This window comes from Pogona vitticeps, chromosome 2, assembly GCF_051106095.1.
Source record: "Pogona vitticeps strain Pit_001003342236 chromosome 2, PviZW2.1, whole genome shotgun sequence".
NCBI classification, from domain to species: domain Eukaryota; kingdom Metazoa; phylum Chordata; class Lepidosauria; order Squamata; family Agamidae; genus Pogona; species Pogona vitticeps.
This window is the reverse complement of record NC_135784.1, coordinates 153,355,685-153,376,287: the sequence shown is the minus strand read 5'-3', so window position 1 is coordinate 153,376,287 and position 20,603 is coordinate 153,355,685. Positions and strand designations below refer to the sequence as shown.

The following is a 20,603-nucleotide window of genomic DNA, read 5'->3' as shown; positions in this document are numbered from 1 at the left end:
TGGCTGCAAGATAGGGACTAATAGCAAGCATCTCACAGACTTTCATAACCTTTCTTGTTAGCATATTTTATCCTTATAAAACAGCATCTCATTTGGACGAAAAGGGTGCAATTCACAGCAAGAATGCTCTGTGTCTGCTAAGCTATCTTTGTATACAGCCTTGGATAAACTATGTTTGAAATTTTACTTACGCCTTCTGTTTGAAGGGACAAAAAAGGGCCTACCCTTTGTGGCACGAATATTTTTGGTGCAGAATTCATTGCAACTTGTCTATTTGCATCTCGGTGGACCATCTGCTAATTCATTCAAGATTCTCCTGAATTCAATAAAAAGGCATGGCCCTTTCTTGTTATTCCTGAGAAGAATTCAAGACACAGCAAACTCATATCCCAAAGAGCACTAGAACAACATCATCCTTCAAAAAACACTGATCAGCAGGATAATCCAGTGAAGTCTTTTGCTACTATCGAGACACAGACAAACCTTCCTCTGTAAACCGTCTTAATGGATTCAACTGCTAGTCCAGTGGCCACGATGTCATCAGCATTATGTCTGCGTCCACTAACAATAAGCATCCCGTCTATTTTTCCAACAACAAAAACCAGGCTGCCCTGTAAGGCAAAAAAATAAAATAAAGGGGGGGGGGCATCAGCAAACAACACAATTCTCTCTACTGAATATACATCTATTGCTTCTCCTCTGCTTTTCTGTTAAGGTCCCCATTGTCTGCCCTCTCCCACTATTAGCTGGTCTGTCCCAGAGCTAAATGGAGGACACCAGAGAGTTTGGTTCCGAGAGCAAACAGGGGAGCAGGTATGTATATGTGTTCATGGATACAGATAAAGAGACAGGCAGACAGATGGATAGCTAACACCAACTATTAATCCCATCCAGAGTAAATCCAAGTAAATGATTCATTTTGACTTATGGCAAACCTTTCCAGGGTTTTCCAGACAAGAGAGTACTCAGAAGCCATTTACCAGGCCCTCCCTCTTGGACTACGCAGCTTGCCCAAGGCACACACAGGCTGGCTCTTTCTTCATGGACTCACTGAGCTATCCAGCAAGCTAAGCATTTATTGCATAGGATTGAAGTTTGCCTCCTTTAAAACATGCTCTTATGTTTATAAAATAATATATACTTGTACGGAAAAAAATACTAGAAACCAGAATTCTACTGGTGATTTATGCATGTGAAAGTTAACTTATTGAAGTCATCTGTCACTGAGCTCCTTGGAGGTACTCATTGCATTAGTGGGCAGGCACCGGTTGCACAAGTGACCACACACCTAGTAACACAAGTAGCACCTCGTTAGTTAGTTGAACTCATTGTGGCGCGTTAGACATTTAACTTCTCCATGCACAAATTACCAAGAAGAATCTGGCCAGGGAAATTTAGAAGGTTTGTGTTTTGTTTTGAAACACATTTTGTTCACAGGCCAGGGTACTTGTGTGTATCCCGTCGATGTACAATAATATGTAAGGAGTGCAACGGAACTTACAGGTCCCACAAAACCCAGCAGTCCAGAGCGTACAAAAGGGACGTCACCCACAGAAGAGCCAGCTGCATTCACGGGGATGACCTGAAACAAGAAAAGGCAGGCCATCAGGGACGGAAGGGGCAATGCATTTTTCACCCAGCAAGCCGGGCAAGAAGGCAAGAGTCAAAAGGACTCTTGAAAGTAGTCCAGGGATGGGATCCGTTCTTTTCATTAATTGGGAATGAACAAAAGCATGAAAAGGGCAAGCGAGCAAAATGCCGTTCACTCAATGACAGCTGCCAAGACAGTTTTATTAACTGACTTCATACAACGGTGTGATCTGCTGGTGAAATCTTTATGAAAAGCTACTTTGAGAATTCACCCTCATTAAAGTGTTCCAACCTCTTCTCCCCTCTGCTGCAGCAATTTTTGCTAAGCATTAAAAATAAACTTGCATTCCCCAGATGCATAGTTACAAGTAAAGCCTGGCTGTGCACAAGGGAAGAGAAGGGAAGAATTTCAGCACAGTCAGTGGAGTAGGCAATAGAGGACACCGTTGACAGGACTGCATGCTTTTCTGTACATGGGCAGCAATAGGTTCTCTATGTGCAGGCTTTGCTGGGAAACAATCACCATTCTACTCTGGTCCCTGGTCTTTAAAGCACCCAATGGATTCCTAGACTGCTCAGCCAATATGTGAAGTAGATATCTGCTGTTCTTAACAAGTGGTTAGTGAGATTCCCATGATGCTGGACAATAGGATTAAGGTAGCAGTACCATTTGACACACAGCAATCAGAAAATTTTAAGAACTATGCATATCCCTTATGCACGGACAAGTGTCAGGTGAACAGGTGTATGGATCAAGAGCTAGAATTGCTTTTCTGTTTCCTTCCACATGTAAGCTTTTCACTTTACATCTATCAAACTAGCTGCTTAGAAAGCTTTGGTCTCAATGTGATTATTAAAACTACAGTGAATACAGTCTTCCTAAGTCTATAAAAATCCTAAAGTTCATATCCCACAAAGGAATAATTAATAATGCTAACTTAAATCAGGTATCCACAATGCCCAGTTCTAATTTTGTATTATGACACCTGAAAATGGATCCTTAGCCTTTAGATAATCCAACTTTCAGCAAACTAAGGGAAAGAAGATATTGCTAAATGTGAGATTTCCAAGACTTCTTGCCTCTCCCCTTCCTAATAAATTCTCAGACAAGTGCTGGATTAAGCTGGTTTGGAGCAGCTACTCATAGCACATACCAAGAGCAATGATCTTTGCCCTCCAGAATTCCTGGACTACAACCCCATCACCACAGACCACGGGTTGTGCTTGCTAGCGCGGATGGGAGCTGGAGGCCAGCAAACAACGGAAGGAGTCTGTGTTCCCCATCACTGTCCTAAGCTAAATGAGTGGGATCTGTCCCTTTGAAATCTGAATTCAGCCATAAACCTCACAGAGGACTTTGAAAGACCACTTTCTCTCCCATCAAGTCAGCACTGCCTTCACCTAGAAATCAGCAAAAGGGGAATAATATTGCTGATTAGAGGATGGGGGTATTTGTATATGAATACTCTCGCACAGCTGGATGTAATGAGGGTCCAGTCCCCCCCCCGGGATCAGACCGTCCACTCACGCATCCACCAGCATGAGAGGCTCCTGCTCTCCCTTCCAATCGCTCCAGAGCTTGCAATCAGTTATCCACTCATCAGCCTGGCAGGGAGACTCGTCTTCCCTCCTTCTGCCAGGAGTGACTAGTCAACCAGGAACTCCAGAGTGACTGGAAGGGAGAGCGGAGCCTGCAGTGGACACATGAGTGGGCCCCCATTACATCCAGCTGTGCAAATACAAATATCTCCATCTCTACTGCTGATCTACCTAACACAGTTGCTGTAAGGATTTCTAAAAATGCCTACAAAGTGCTATGGAAGTTTCAACATGAAATATTAATTCTTATTCTTCTTCCTCCTCTTCCTCTTATTATTAAAAAAAAAAAATAGGAAAAGGTCTCCTTTTCCCTGCCTGCCAACCAACCCTAATATGAAAATTCCCAACATGAATACTCTGCTAATTGGATTGGATAAAATAGGGCATAATTCATTTGAAAATGAAAAACAATACCATACCTCAAATGTGTTTTTAGTTACTCCAGTCAGCCCATAATACATCATCCCTCCTGTTCTGGAGCTCACACAGATTTCACCAATCTCATCCGTCTTGCAGAGTTGAGGAGGGCCATCTGGCTTCACAATGCACATCATTCCTAGAACAAATCACAATCAACTCTTTTGCTGAATGTACAGAACATTTTGGAACAGAAGAAACAGAGCAACACTAAGCTAAGGATCTGAACACACTCGGAGGGCTTTGACAGCACGATTCTTTACCCTGTTCTTCAGCACTGCCTGCTAGGCTTAGTGAGAGCAGCCACAGTTCTACTCACCATTTAAAGTGATACATTTTCTTGAATTCATGATTCAGCACAAACATAACTATTGTGGGTAATGCCCAGTCAGCCTGCCTGCCTAATTCCTTTCCCTCCTTCCAGTTGTGTACTGGTATTTTCAGAATGCAGATCCAGTAAAAGCTACTAACTCGGTCAAATCACATTTTTTTTGTACTTTTTATTTTTTATAAGGGATAACAGAAAGGAAAAGGGAATTGGGATTGATGAGGAAGAGGGGAGACAATAACATACTTTCATCCATTCTGTACCTATTGCCATATCAAGATTTTAAATTATTCTATTTACTCTTTTCTGCCTTCTAGATTCAGTTCTCCTTTCAATATGTACTGTTCACAAGCTGCCTGTTGATTCTGTCCACTTGTTAAATAGATCCCATCTTTCTGTTGCCTTTTGCAAGGGATAGTCCTTCATGACTTCTGAAAAAATGTCCATTTCGGCTATTTCCTGTATCTTTTCAATAAGATCTTCTTGTTTCGGTACCGTTGATCTTTTCCAATTTTTAGCATATAAAATTCTAGCTGCCGTAACTATGTATATAACTATATAATTCTTTGACTTATCTATATTTTCAGGTATCATACTCAATAAAAACAGTTCTGGGGTTAATGGCACTTTACAGAGCAATATTTGTTCCAACATTACATGCACTCTTTCCCAATATTGTTTCGCTACTCCACATGACCACCACATATGATAATAGCTTCCCACTTGTGATTCACATTTCCAACACTTATTTGATATATCTGTATACATCTTTGACAATTTTTCTGGGGTCATGTGCCATCTATAAAACATCTTATATATATTCTCTTTAAAGTTCACCGATCTTGTAAGCTTTATATTATTTTGCCATATTTTCAGCCATTGATCAATATCAATGTTATGCCCTATATTTTGTGCCCACTTAATCATACATTCCTTAACCATTTCATCTTGCATCTTAATTTCCAACATATGATTATACATTTTCTTAACAGTTTGTTCTTTTGAAGGTCAAATCACATTTTGACTGGGTTTCCCCACCCACCCGCTGGCTGGAAACCTTTTGGCCAGCTGCAAGCTTACTTCTCAACTTGGGATAAGGACTGGGGGGACTAGACAGCCTTAGATAAAGAATATACCATGTAATAAGGCAAGAGGATTGGGGCCAACGCTGAAACTCAAATGATTTGAATAACCAACCAATGGATGAAGAGGTCTACAGTGGACCCTTGATTTACAGACGGCTTGACTTACAGACTTTTTGAGTTACAGACTTCTCTGGCCGCAAAATTTAGGTTTGACTTGCAGCCTGAGAATTGACTTACAGACCAGAAAGAAACCAAAATGGAACAAAAACGGCCTGTTACAGGATTAATCGGTTTTCGATGCACTGTAGGTCAATGGAGACTTGACCTACAGACTTTATGATTTGAGAACCGCCTTCCAATACGGATTAAGTTCTCAAGTCAAGACCCCACTGTATTTGTGGCGCACAGGGCATAGTGATGGATTATGGGAGAGCCAGGATGATTGAAGAAGCAAAGCAGTCTTCATGGAAGGATCATGCCCCCTGTGTTCCAGTTTACTAGTTTATTTAAAACACGTTTGCTCTTCTCTTTCACTAAAAAGTATCACAGAAAAGCTCATCTATGAGTAGTAAAAGAACAGCCCCATCTCACAAATTTGTAATGTAAATGTAAAATGAACAGGGAGGGAAAAGGAGGAAGGGGAGGCAAATTCAGGTACCCACTTTTTAAAAAAGTAACCAACAGTTCTCATAACGACTCACTGGAATAGAAATAGTTAAAGAGGCCAGGAATCAAATGGAGATGATCTCTGAACAGAACTAGGAATGGGATACTTTCAAAAAGTCTCATAGAAAGAGTCTGCCCTCCTTTCCAATCCCCACAACACTCACCACCTGGCATGACGTGACCAACATCCTGTACAGTGAGAGCAGAGTTCTTATCTTCTGTGTTCACACGGATGACACCATAACTCAAGCCATTCATTGATAAGATAGCTCTTCCAGGCAAAGGGGCCCCAGGGATTCCTGGCCTGGAAATAAAATGTAGATTTATGGTCTATAGGAGGGGCTAGCAGACTGCATGCTTGAATTTACGAGTATTGATTATAGGATGCACTGCAGATCAGGGCTTCCAGCTGCCAACAGATTAACTATGGCAAAAACAAATCGGGTCTCATTCTGCATCTGGGTTCATTGCCTGAGCTTCTATTCAGTACTCAGCTGCAGTTAGCGGATCTCAGTTGTAGTGGCTTAGAGGGAATCGCAAAGGGAATCTTATATGTCTATCACCTGTCACATTTACATTTCAGCCCAATACAGAAGACGCTTCTGAGTTATTAAAACACCACGATAACCAGTTTCTTCTTAGTTATGTAGCGTGCCCACTACAACTGAGTTTCCTAAAGCTGGAATTGGATTTTTCCAACAAATAGGAAACCCTCACGGCCACCGATTTTTTAATCGATATCCTGAGTTATTTCAGGTTCGATTAGGTGAAAATACCCAACATGATCCGAAATGATCTAGGAAAGTGGTGCAAAGCTGGATGGACACAGAAGGCAGCACTGAGAGACCTACAGGAAACCCTGTTGTACTCAAAAATTACTTCTTGATTATGGCATTAAAGTTACAGTGGTGCCTCGCTTAGTGATTGCTTCGTTTAATGATGTAATCGCTTAACGATTAGTTTTCCGGAGCGATCTTGCTTAACGATGTTTCTTATGGGCGATTTTCGCATAGCGATGTTTGGGACCTTGCTTCGCATAGTGATGACAGTTTGGGTCCCCCTGTTTCGCTTAACGATGGTTCTGACAGCCTCGTGTTGGCTGTCTTTTAAATGTTTAAAAATGTTTTTAAAAGGTTTAGAATGCTTGAAATCATAAGTGCACTTAATAAACCCTTTGTTTAACTAATTTGACTTTGTTCTGACTCTTTGAATTTGTTGTAATTCCTCCCCCCATTGAAACGCATTGAATAGGTTTCAATGCATTTCAACTGGGGAACCGCATTCCGCTTAGCGATGTTTCCTATGGCGATTTTCGCTTAAGGATGGCAATCCGTTCCCATTGGAACGGATTATCCGGTTTTCAATGCATCTCTATGGGAAAACATGTTTCGCTTAGCGATGTTTTCCCATAGCGATGTTTTTTTGGCACCAATTAAAATCGTTAAGCGAAGCACCACTGTATTACCATTTCCAGGGTAAAGCCTAACACAGAGCACACAGCAGATTTTTATTTGATTATAGGCAAATGAGTTTTAAGTATTAAAAATGTTCAGACATACTTTCTAGATAGGTTTAAGCCATAATCCAAATACGTTTTACTAAAATGTGCACCATGCCACTAGAATGACTTAATTAGCAGCAATCTGCCACCACAGTTAATGCAATTATACTTATACTGGTGTAAATCCCCAGCAGCATATCAGTCACTATTTGTTACTTGTTGCGCATCATGAAACAAACGAAACATTTTGCATACAAAATTGAAATAAAATAGTTTTGGAAGTAGTGTCTATTATTCACTATAAATGAAAAATAGTTTACACCAACGGTCTTTTATTCCCTGTCCTAATTTGGACAGCCTTTTGTCACATCTCCAGAATTATCTCTCAAACCAGTATGTCCAATTATCCAGAGGGAAGGCTAATTGTGCGCACATTACTTCTATTTGGTGTAAGAACAGAAGCAAGCAGTTATTCAGAGAAACAGCTGTCAAAGTAGTGAAAAACAACTTGTGGTTTCAGAATCCCCAGGTACGAAACAAGCTTCTAATTATTTGCAATTCTGCAACATCTCTTAAACATACAAAGCAAGCCAGCAAGGGGAAAAATAGCCATCGTCATACCTCCGAATTGCCACCGTCATTGCTTCAGGGGATGTTGCACAGGGACATATTGCCTCTGGCTTAAGCCCATGGCTTTGGAACAGACTCAGGAAAGCATCACAGGAGGACACAGACCCTGGAAAGCAATCATTCTCATTTTAAATTGTGAATTACAGCCTGCTAACAGAAATGCCAAGGCGGATTAGAAAGCCCTGATATCCACAATTTATATGAGCCCTAAATGTAATAAGATTTTCAAAAGATTTAGTGCACTGCAGACAAGTGCTGTAATAGAGTGTCTCTCGAAAACCAGACCGTTTCATTTAATTACAAGGCTGTAATGCAGTTCTGAAACCCTGGACATTTTACATCATCATTTACAGGAGGCTTGTCTCTCTCAACAACAACAACCATACAAGAAAGCTCAATACAGATGTGTATGAATAAAGCTGCAATGCCAAATCACACAACATATAACTGCCATTATAACAAAATCCCGAACCCTTTCAAGTGAATATGCAAACATTTGTGGAAGAAGACTGTGCACTGTTTCCCCACCCCATCATAATATATGTTAAATGTATTAACATATATTTTCCTGATACAGCCTCCCTACCCTCCCACCCCTGTCTGATTCAGAAACGCTTAATTGCGTTCAGATCTTACTCGTTGCCAACACCATCTGGCCAGACACTCAATTAAACCCTCAAAGAAGCACCAACTCATGGAAGGCTGCTGCTAATTTCTTATACAGACCCTTTGCTTCATCCCCTGTGAGCAATTCAAACGTGCCTAAGTGTTCTAGTCTCCTTCATTTTGTAGGCAGTTAATAGGCTGTCTACTCCCACCTGCCCCCACCTGCAACAAAACTGCTGTCTTCCTTCCTCATAGATAACTTTCTTATAAGTAGAGATTTGGGTTATTTCAGGGACAATTGCATGAAAGCAGAATTCAAGACCACATCTGTGGTCTATGGTGAAAAATCACCAGATGCTATAATTCTCTCTTTTCTTCTATGATTTTGTTAATACTGTTCAGGTTATCTATACAGTACAGTACTTAGAATAAGGCAAAGCACAAAAAGTGTCCCCACTAAACTGAACGGCACTAGTGACTGCTATTTCTATTTACTATGTGTGCGAAGGGGTTTAAAAAGTAGTCTTCTGTGCACACGTACCAACCTTTTCCCTCTATTATTCTTACATTATTTAAGATCTCTTAATGTAACGACTTCTTGTTTCACCATCTACTCTAAGCACTCAGGAAGGGTCAGGCCAGAAATTCTGCACAAAACTTAAACTAGAGCCGAGCAGTTGCGGCACCTGACTGTCTTATAAGACAAGATTTAACTGCTTGAATGGAAAATATGGCAAAGATTAAGCCACAAAATATATTAAAGCAAGAAATTGTTTTTATTTAACTAGCTAGTCTCATAAATGGAAGTATTACAATAAAATGTTCACCTTAAACACATGCGTTCCCACCTCAGTTAATCAAATTTCAATGGCCAGGGGAAGAACATTCCCATTTCCCACAAGGTAAAAACAAAACATAACTGAATTGTTTCCTGACAAATCTGAATACACTAACTTGCACTCCTTGTGAAATGAAAATATTTATCTGATCCTTGCCCTTCATGGAGCATTCCCTTCTATGTGGATCCACCTGGCTAGCTATTCCAGAGGTTACTGACCCTAAAACCCTGCAGGGTTTAGGTGTAGCATTGGGATCTATGAAGCCTGCAGGCTGCACTTTGCCCATCTCAGAGATAGTGTACATATACATACATATATGTACACACAGCCTCTGCCTGGAAGGCCTAGCACAAGGTATCATCATCATTCATTATCATGACTGGAGCTCAAGGAGGATACATTCTCCAGCCTTGTGAATGTGTATTAATCTCTCACACATACAAATAGGCAGACACTCAAACACATACAGTTTCAAGCAGTACTGGCAGAAAAGCACATGCAGTTTCAAGGAATACAGGGAAAAGTCCTGATGAACAAGCAGGCAGTAGAACAGAAAAGCAAGGCTCACACAGACGATACTCACAGGGGTTAGCACCATCAGTTACAATCAGCATCCGCAGGGAACTTAAGCTGACATCTCTTTGGTCCCGGTGAGCCATCATGGCCCAGTGCAAATCTCGACATTTTACCAGAGCGACCTTTGCTGTAAATCAGAGGAACAGAGCAAGGAGTCAGCATACAGAAAGTGGCTTAGATGGAGCCAGTAAATATCAGAAGGATATCTTCAGGACTGTGAAGGACAAGTGACATAACCGGGTGGAATATACCACTGGGTGTTGATACGTTGTCATTCTCTAACTACAACATTCAAGGCATCCTGGGAGGGGGCCTCTGTTTCCCAAAGGGATCTAAAGTGAGGAAATATGAGGCCTCTGGAACACCTGAAGAAGAGACACAGCTGGACTGCCTGGCCTCACGGCACACTTCAGGCTTCAGGAGACAAATAAGGTCCCTTTCTCAGCATGAGTGCCAGACTGAGAATCTTGAAGAAACCTGGAAGATCTTAAGGTCTGACTCATCCACTGCAGGTTTTCAAAAGGGGCAGATAAACTCGAAGGAAGCTCACTATAGGACAGCCATTCAATAGCCACTCTACCTTTGTGAGTGTGAACCCTCTGTACCCAAGAAAGAGGGCAGGTTTTCATTACAGAGTACGGCACGCTGATGGTGTGCAGCTTGTTCATGACGCTCTGAAAGACAAAAAAAAGGGGGGGGAGTCCTTGTAAGTCCTTGTTGAAGAGTGAGCATCAGACAGAATAAAGCTGGAAAGAGTGAAATATTTCCATATGTATTCCAAATAAATTATTTTTATCCCTATTAACTGAACAAACACTCTCTGCCAACCAAGGTTTTCTAAAACTGATTCTCTCTTCACTGAAACCCGCACCAAGCTTCAGCATAGACAACAATTCCTTGGCTCAAAAAGAAACATATCCTGTGACTTCAAGCCCACCATTTGTTCAAAGCTCAGGACAGGGGGTGCAGTTTCAGAAAAACAGAAAGAAAGAAGTGTGTTCCTCCTATGCAAAAAAACATAACCAATATACTATGTGAAAAAGCACCGTTAGGAAAGATGTTAGCACCAATTCAAATAAAATCCTCATGAGGAAAGCAAAAAAGAGCTCCTAAAGGGATCAGGATGCTAAAACACATCCTCTCTAAAAATGAACCCATTGGATACAATTTATTCTCTCCAGGCTCTTGCTGAGAAAAGTTCATTTCATAATTGTTCCAGTAGTTGTTGAGGTGGCATTATTCGCTAATTGTTCCTTTCAATGCGGTGTCAGGCACCCAGAACAAAATACTTCCAAATGATACAAAATTGGAATGGAATAGATGATTCCAGGTTCATGCTTTGCACCAATTCTTTCCCAAAACATAGGATTTGCAATTGATGTAGACGGGTAGGAGTCATGTTCTAAAAACACAAGGAAGGGTGGAGAGGAAATGATAGAGCAACTCACTGATCACTGGATTTCTCTGCTCACACTGGGTCCATATTTGACATTTTTGCACAATCTCCTTTCCTTTCCCATTTCAGTTGCTTCTTGAAAACTCTAATCTGACCATAGTAACACATCTCTCATATACCTTTTATTTGGATTACCACCATACATAGGGCTACCTTTGAAGAATGTTTCGAAACACGATCCATTCAGCAGCCATAAAGCCAGTCTATTGAGCAGAGTCAATTACAAGGATCCAGTAGCTCCCATGGTTCAACTACTTCACTATTATAGGTTCACTAGTGGCCCATTTCAAAGCAGTGATTATGACCTCCAAGCTCCTAAAAACATGGGTTGGATTATCTAAAAGACCACACTCTCCCATTTGAGCCAAGGCCCTACAGCAGTCTTGCCAAAGTCGGCAGCACACTTGGTGTGGACCGAAGACAAAATATTCTCATGTAGGGGTGGAAACCTACAGCCCTCTAGATGTTTTTGAACTCCAACAACCATGAGCCCCAACTGGCTTCATGAATTAGCAAGGCATGATGGAACCTCTAGCTGAACACCACCTGGAGGGTTAGACTTCCTACCTATTTTCTAGTGGCAGTTTTGAAAACCAAGACATTTTAAAATCAAGCCCATAGAGAGAGAGACTTGTAAATACAGTGATGCCCCGCATGACGACAATCTGTTCCGGGAAAATCACTGTTAAGCGAAATCGTCGTCATGTGAAAAGCCTTTCCCCGTTGGAATGCATTGAAACTCGTTTAATGCGTTCCAGTGGGGAAATAACCTCATCGTCCAGTGAAAATTGCCCATAGGGAAAGCCATTTTCTGAGCGCAGATCAGCTGTTAAAATGGCTGCCCTGTGAAGCATGGGTCCAGAAAACACAGGGCAGTGATTTTGCGGAGCCAGAAAAATCATCGTCTTGTGAACAAACGGTTCGCGAAGCACGGACCTAATCGACGTTCAGCGGAAATTCCCCATAGGAACGGCTGTTTTGCGAATCACTATAGCGATCGCAAAAAGTCACCGTCCTGCGGATTCGTCGTGCAATGGGGTCGTTGTCTAGTGAGGTACCACTATATGTTTTTTTTAAATGATGTTATTGCTGTATTTGAATGTTTTATCTATTTTCTTATGTTTTAATTAATTAATACAAATATTTATATTCTGACTTTCTTCTAAAAAGGACCCAAGGCAACTTACATTTCTAAAAAAGAAACAATATTAAAAATTAAAAGTTAAAATTATTACAGTATTAAAAAATTATTGAAATTGCAGTTGTAATTTTATGATTTTATATATTTTTATACTGTTCTTTTATTTTGTAAGCCGCCCCGAGTAGACATGGTCTAGAGGGGCGGGGTAAAAATCAAATAAATAAATAAATAAATAAATAAATAAATAAATAAATAAATAAATAAATAAATAAATAAATAAATAAATAAATAAAAGAATAAAAGAATAAAAGAATAAAAGAATAAAAGAATCAAACAAATATAATTAAAAAGAGTAAAAAGCAAAAAGCAAAGTGTGCTGCTTATATACCGCCCCATAGTGCTTCAAGTACTCTCTGGGCGGTTTACAAGTTAGTTATGCAGGCTACACATTGCCCCCCCCCCAGCAAGCTGGGTCCTCATTTTCCCGACCTCGGAAGGACAGAAGGCTGGGTCAACCTTGAGCCGCTACCTGGGATTGAACCCCAGGTTGTGAGCACAGTTTTGGCTGCAGTACAGCAGTTTAACCACTGCGCCACAAGACTCTTCTTAGTAGATTAAAAGAATACTAAAAGCACATTAAAAACAACAGAGCACAAACAATCTCACCATCTTAAAAAAGTCTGCTTAGCCAGGCCTGCCTGAAGAGAAAGGTCTTTACTTGCCCCTTTTTCCCTAATGGATCCTTGGCAAGTTACAGTATTTTTTTAAAAAAGTTAAAAGCTAAATAATAAATTACAATATTTAAAAAGTTTAAAATATATTATATTAAAAACTCACAAATAAGAACAATAGTAAAAACACAAGAATAAAACAATCCCTTAAGAAAATCCCATTGGTCAGCCAGTCACTTAGAACAGTGGTCCCCAACCTTGGGCCTCCAGATGTTCTTGGACTTCAACCGCCAGAAATCCTGGCCAGCAGAGGTGGTGGTGAAGCTTCTGGGAGTTGTAGTCTAAGAACATCTGGAGGCGCAAGGTTGAAGACCACTGATTTAGAAGAAAGCCTGAGTAAGTTGCGGAAGGACAGCAAAGATGGGGCCAGCCTGGCCTCCTGTGGGAGGGAGTTCCACAGCTTGGAAGCAGCAACAGAGAAGGCCCTCTCCTGTGTCCCCACCAAGTGCACCTGTCATTGTATTCATATTACGACTTGAGAATTGTTTGATAAAGCATCAAGACATATATTTGATAAAGAAATAAACATGCCAGCATGCTACATGTGCTGCCATATTTTGCTTTCCACTATGAGACTTCTGTTACTTCGTTTCTGAAAGGTTCTGTGACCTTTTCACCTTAAATCGAAATTACTCTCACAGAGGACCTAGAAGAATAAGTCACAGTGAGATTTCTACACATCTGTTTCCTCAAAATGCTGACTTACTGTTAGCATACTGTGCCACAAGCCTGCATCCTTCTTGAAATCCAGGACATTCACTATGGTTTCACCTAGAAAAGAAAGATTAGTACTGAACTCAGAGGTTTAAAAATAAAACCCCAGTTGCTGAATTAGAATTTCTTATATTGCCTCTACATATACACATGAAAACTACAAGGCCAGTCCTCAAAGAGCATAGTAAACTTGGATATTGTCTTGCGCTGTCACGTCTTATAAATTTCATTAAGCCCCCATATCTCTCCTCCATTTACAACAGACACCAAACATTCGTCAGCAGTAATGCCAATCATTTCTGTAATAAATTATGTACCAACAAAACGTTCTATGTGCACATCTGAGAAGATCTGCACAAATAAAAGAGGGAAAAGAAAATAAAGATAATTATCTTGACCATAGTTATAAACAGCCTTTAGAACATAACTGGGCTGGGTATAAATTAATTATGACATTATAAAATTAAAGATAAAGTGATAAGACTGTAATTATAATCAGTGCTCTAACCTTTTTTTGCATCATACCCAGTGGGAAGTTGAACCATTCTGCCAAGTGCACTGGCCATTTAGGAAAATTACAGATACAGTTGGTGAAAAAAAAACGCCTATGTGTCCCAAATAAGAATAAACCAGAACACTTTTGCATGTGGTTGCTAGAGGTTATTTCACACTGTCGGACTCCTCCCTGGGACACCATTTTGAGGGATTATGTGGAGAAAAGCTAGAGTTAACTAAGCTCTACAATACATCAAAGAGAGGGCAGCCCTAAGGATGTGATTTTTGTCTTTTCAACACAAAGAATCTGAGTCCTTTTTGCCTTGCCCACCCTGATGGCTGTCTATCCAAGTGCTTGGTCACATGGAAGACTATTATAGGAGGCTGCAGACTACACTGGCCTATAGAGTTTGCAAATGTTCACTCTGATTCCGTGGGTGAAGCCTATAGGAGTCAAGTAACAGGGCACTGGGACCACATTCCAAGTGCTCTGAGGGAAACTGTCTGCTAAGACACAGCCCGTCTCAGCACACAACACATCCAAGCAGGACAGCACTCACCTTCAGAGTAATTGCAGGCCTGTGACAAAGCCTGGCAATGAGACAGCATAGCGATTCGGGACACTGTTACACCCATCACACTCCCCTCCTTGCTGGTCTTGTACTGGAAAAAAAAAGTACACCAATGACAGCAATATGCACACTGATTACTGTACATCAGGAATCAATGCGACTTAATCTACATTAACTACATAAAAGGATGTATGCAGTAAGCTCTTTTCTGTTCACACACACACAGAAAAGAGACTTATTGGACATAAAGAATGCAATATTTGTTAGCATGACGACAACACAAGTCTAAATTAATTGGCCATGTCACCCCTACACAAGCCTCGTGGCACAGGTGGTTAAACTGCAGTACTGCAGCCAAAACTCTGTCCACAACCCAGGTTCAATCCCAGGTAGCCAGCTTGAGGTTCACTTTAGGTTACCAGCTTTCCATCCTTTTGACATTGGAAAACTGAGTATCCAGCTTGCTGGGGGAGGGGGCAATGTGTAGCCTGCATAATTAAATTGTAAACTGGCCACAGAGTGATTTAAGCACTGTGGGGCAGGATATAAGAAGCACGCCTCTCTCTCTCTCTCTCTCTCTCTCTCTCTCTCTCTCTCAAAGGACTATTAGAAATGGGTATGTTTTCCACAATTTTTATCATATACGGCACAGCCACTTCAAATGAGATTTCAAACTCTACAGTTTTTCCATAAAACACAGGCAAAAAGATCTGCAAGTCATAATTAAGAAAAATCCCTTTTATATTTACGTGCCCTTTGTCGGCTCTTCTCAAACAGAAGAACTTTACTGAAGATTAGTCCAGCCCACAAATTTGGACAGAAGATACACCCACTTCCATATCACAAAAGTCATTACAGCACCGCATGTATATTAACAAAACATCTCAACTATGATGGAAAGCTAGTGTGATGGGACATCCTATGTATATCAGCATCAGGTCTTCTAACACTGTAAAACAAGCTGGGTCAAAAGAGCAGCAATACTGTTGGAGAACTTTGTCTCCTCGTCCCAGAGAAACAGGCATCCACAATTTATAACTGCATCAATTTACCATCCCAAGGGGCTAATGAGCAATACTTAAAACAACACTTTACATTTACTCTTTTTAAAAAAGAGAACGTTATGAAGACATTGGCTGAAATCCTCTTTGTTTTCATGTAGGGTAAAGTTATGTCTTGGAAAGCCTGCCAGGCATTACACCCAGGCAGGCAGCCCAGATTGCACAATCTGATTGCACAATCAATCGCACAACGGTTTAACTTGTTGTGCGGCACCCACACAGAAGTGCTTTGTGAACAGCACTTCCACCCTTCCGTGATTTTTGGTATCGCTGCCGAAGGAGCTGTGCAACAAGGAATCCAGGTTTAAAGATATTACTACGCACATCAGCCAGTTGCCATGTGTTTTGTTTTGCCAATTCTCACTTCATAAATACCTCAATGTAGGCAGGCTCAGTTCCGGCATTTGAAATGTTGGGCTGCCAGTCCTTTGGTGTCTTGGATAGGTACTTGGAATCTGTTACAACCCACTTGAGTTTTGGCCAACCTTGAACCAGAAAGGAAAAGGAGACTTTAGGTTACCGTTCTTTATGGTTGCATTCACATTGCAAATAATGGAATCTACCTTCCTCAAAGGAATCTCCTATCTGCTTTACAATCACAAATGCATTTTCCTTTCTTGTTTTTTTGTTGTTTTTTTTTTTTTAGCAATGCCAGGTTTCAAATTCATGTAAAGCAGTGCTTTGCATGTAATGGCCAGAATCTATAAATGATCTAAATTCAGGCTAGCACAGGAAAAAAGCTGTAGCTGCTTCACACAGGATGTCCCTCCTTTACAAGGACAGTTGCCATAGAAAAAACTAAAATTCACAAATGTTTATTTTGTGACATTTATCTGTTGTAGATACATTGCAAGGGTGGTTTCCAGATATTATGGTAAAAGAACCCAAAATGTGGTTTTTGTGCATTGCCCAGCCAGAGGCTACAGGTTTATGTGTGAAACTGTCATTCAGAAGCGGAGCCTTTGTTAACCCCACCCCACCCACCCTGAAATGAACCCACGGAGCAGTGCTGCAACATCCTCCCACCAACTCATTCCCATTACAAAAAAGGATTAGCGGTGGTAGCCCCCCCCCCAAAAAAAGTATGAAATAGCAGAGTGCATATGTTGCATGTAATTTTAATCTAATTTTTTAAAACCCTCATTTTAATCCCTAGCAATCCCAATCAAAGGATCTCAGGTAGAAGGGCTACGAAAGACATTTGGCTCAATGCTTATGAAAGATCTGATTAGGCCAATCAGAACTGACAGTCAACTAAACGGGTGATCAAAGTCTTGTTATATCACACATGGTGACAACAACGAGCTCAGAGGTAAGCAACCTGGTACTATTCAGATATTTCGAACTGCAACTCCTGCAGTCACTTACAATTAGCCCTCATTGCCTGGATATGTGAATGGCGTCAGGCTCCTAACCTTCAAGCCAGGGTGTTAGACATCCTTAATCTATGAACAAGTTAACCTGCCGCAAATCAGAAACAGGACATTTAATCACATTTACTTCCAGTTACCCCTTATCACTTGCATTGCTATTATCACTCATTCCCATTGTCTTCTGGATCTTGGAAATTCAGATGACTTCCAACCACAGTAGTGTGTGCACTAAGGGGCTGGTAAGTAAATCAAATAAATAAACAATCTACTTGATTCATGGCTTATCTTTTATATCTTTTGGGCTTAATCCTCTGTGGAAAAAGCAACAACACGATGTTATGTGATAACACTACAGAAGTCAAACACTGACCTTTGAACTGCACGATTTCGCCATTCTGTGTTTTGGGGAGTCCCTTTAGACAAACCTCCGTGGTGAGGGCTAATCCGATGCCACAGCTGCCCAGAAGAAAGCCAATCTGCTGGCCACCGGCATCCTGTGCGAACAGAAAGGAATTCCCATGAGCCACAGCCAGGAATAAACTTCCAACTTTGCCCTTACAAATCCCCTAAGTGTTATAATGCTTTGGTAGCATTATGGAGGGCAATAGAGTCATTCAGATTCATCCATCAGTTGTCTGAAATGCAAATAACAACAACCACAGGTGGGTCAGGGGGCAAGGTGAGGTTGACATCTCATACAGCGTAAAGGCACAGTAGAGGAAAATGGGATGGGGGGGTTAGTGGTTGTCTTCTCTTTTTTTAAAGGACAAAAGGTTGGAGAAAACAAAGAATGTGGCAGGCCAGCACAACCTTCATTTGTGCTCAAAGGTTCATGGATCAGTTGCTTTTCACGAGGCGTGACAATATTCTAGTGTGATAGCTAGAGGTAAGAAGAGCAGACTTCTGTTTCCTTGAAAGGCAAAATTCCAATATAGATGAAAGTTGCAAAATTAACGTCTGCCTAAACCTCATGGTATTCACACAAAGCCAAGTGAACAACAAGAAAGCACACACTCCTGTATATACCCACTCTCATGTACACCTACCACACTCAAGTATACATCTTCAAAACAGTGTATTGATATGGAATTGCCCCTCCTCTCTCAATTCTTGAATTCCAAAAGAAAATGTAATTTACTAGGGAGAAAAATGCTGGGATGAGTAGAACACCTGTCACAGGAGGGCATCTGCATTAGATTGGAACAATCTCATTTACTAAACAAATAAGCCAAGGGTAGGTGAAAGTTTTCTATTTTCACATATAGGTTGTCATGGCAGTTGTCATGCTGACACCACAAATCAAAGAGATGCCCCTAAGAAAGCCATATAGCGTTACCAGACTAGCTCATCCACCTCATTACAGTATAACGAAAAAAAAAAATAGAACTATACGTTCATTTTAAATATTTTTTGCTTTTGTTGTACATGTCAGCACAGACTAACTCACCAGCTCTTTGAAACAGTATTCCTGCAACATGCTCTGTAGCTCTCACATGGCAAAGTCCTTATAATTATGATAAGGGTAGAAAGTACCCTTTATAAGATGCAAGCCCTTGGCGAACCGGTTTGCACACATGCTCTTAAGACCATGGTTTAGTGAGGCAAGGTGGAAGTGACCCAAGCAAGACCTGTGGGGGTCACAAGTCTCACATTCTCCTCTCCTCTCATGTAATCTGAGAAGAAGAATTGAACAGGATGTCCAGGCTCTATGCCCATCCCCACAGCAATCATCCACGGTAGTATTAACCCAGTGAGAACCACCAGGACTTATTCTCCACAACACACAGAACGCATGCTGGCTAGAAAGGCCACACTGAAACCAATTTCTATTAGGATTCAGGTTACCTTTGACAGACACGATACACTTTCGGGAAGAGTGACAGTCAACACTCAAACATACATAACTATTGGAGATGGCGGTATTAATATTCGTATATGAATATCCCTGCACAGGTGCAGATAATGAGGGTCTGGCCACCGCCTCAGGCTCTGCGATCCCTTCCTATCACTCTGGAGCTCAGGATGGATTAGCCATTCCTGGCAGAAGGTGGGATGATGAGCCTCTCTGCCAAGTTGAAGAGCATCTAATCCATTGCGAGCAATAGAGTGATAGGAAGGGGTCACGGAGCCCGCAGCAGTGGCCAACAAGTGAGTGGTCAGTCTGGCCCCAGGGGGCCGGATCCTCATTATCTGTACCTGTGGGAGGATATTCGCATTTGTATACAACTACCCCATCTCTAATAACAATTTCAGTCACATTCCTATTCCTACAGTATATATTAACCTTTGCATATGACATGGGTATATTGTCTTGACACTGGTAGCTAAGAGCAGGAATGCATTGCCTACGTTCCACCTACTGTACTGAAAATCGTAATTTTGTGAAAGCTAACTTTACCAAAGAAAGATAGAATTTCAGTATTTCATAGAATCAGGTGTTCTAGAAACATGGAAATGTTTGTGGCTTTTCAGCAAGGGAGTGCTCCACTGTCCCTCTACATTAGGATGGAATTTACTAAAAAGTCAACTATTCCTCTTTTTTCTAAATGAAGTTTTCAAAAAAAAGGGGGGGGGCAGATGCCCAGCTCTGGGGAGAATGAGTCTCATGATAAAGAACAATGGAACAATACTATACTTCTGCCTATTTCCTACTTCCATCTACAGTATGGAAGAGGTAGACACAAAAGGCAGTACCAGTCTGCCTGTGCAACAACTGTGTCAGGAAGGACTTCTGGAATGGTTCTTTTGCCAGCACAAGAGATTCAGCAGAGCAGCAACCAGGAACTACAGGGCTCTACCTGCACCCGACCAGCCTGATTTGCATCTCAGCCTATCACTTGCTGACGCTCCACCAACATTACCTTTCGGGTTAGAGGTACCTCTATCGGCACTGGGATGACTTCCGCCAGCAAACAGCCATAGAAGGCCACCATGAACATGACAGGGTCATTGTTGGGATAAACAAGGGCTACCTGTGATTCACAGAAACAGTATGTTAGAGAAGGCGAAAGGAACAACATTTGAGTTTTGGCCATTACACTCAAAACAGCTCAGGCTGTTTAACTCAGCAAACGACATTATCAGTTCATCACCTGATTGCAATAGAACTCATGGGCTACAATTAAAAGAAGACGTTTTAGCATTTATCAGGGTGTGTGCACACAAATCCACCCATCCACTTACTCACATAAGAACAGTCAATCAGCAAATCAAGACTCTCATT

At 41.2% G+C, this 20,603-nt stretch overlaps 1 protein-coding gene across 6 annotated transcripts in view; it reads right to left on the bottom strand.

The window, feature by feature from the left end:
- Positions 1-20,603, bottom strand: part of DIP2B (DIP2 acetate--CoA ligase B (putative)) — a 193,883-nt gene that overhangs the window by 25,065 nt on the left and 148,215 nt on the right. For 5 of the 6 annotated variants that reach the window (XM_072990900.2, XM_072990903.2, XM_072990902.2 and 2 more), the window contains 12 exons: positions 20,242-20,352; positions 17,751-17,874; positions 16,383-16,492; positions 14,935-15,037; positions 13,872-13,936; positions 10,418-10,511; positions 9,845-9,964; positions 7,808-7,922; positions 5,850-5,989; positions 3,609-3,745; positions 1,502-1,582; positions 484-611 (listed from right to left, as the gene is read on the bottom strand). In XM_072990900.2, coding sequence (XP_072847001.2) covers positions 484-611; positions 1,502-1,582; positions 3,609-3,745; positions 5,850-5,989; positions 7,808-7,922; positions 9,845-9,964; positions 10,418-10,511; positions 13,872-13,936; positions 14,935-15,037; positions 16,383-16,492; positions 17,751-17,874; positions 20,242-20,352 — 1,328 coding nt within the window. The remainder of the gene's footprint in view (positions 1-483; positions 612-1,501; positions 1,583-3,608; positions 3,746-5,849; positions 5,990-7,807; positions 7,923-9,844; positions 9,965-10,417; positions 10,512-13,871; positions 13,937-14,934; positions 15,038-16,382; positions 16,493-17,750; positions 17,875-20,241; positions 20,353-20,603) is intronic. The other variant, XM_072990901.2, reaches the window with a different exon arrangement.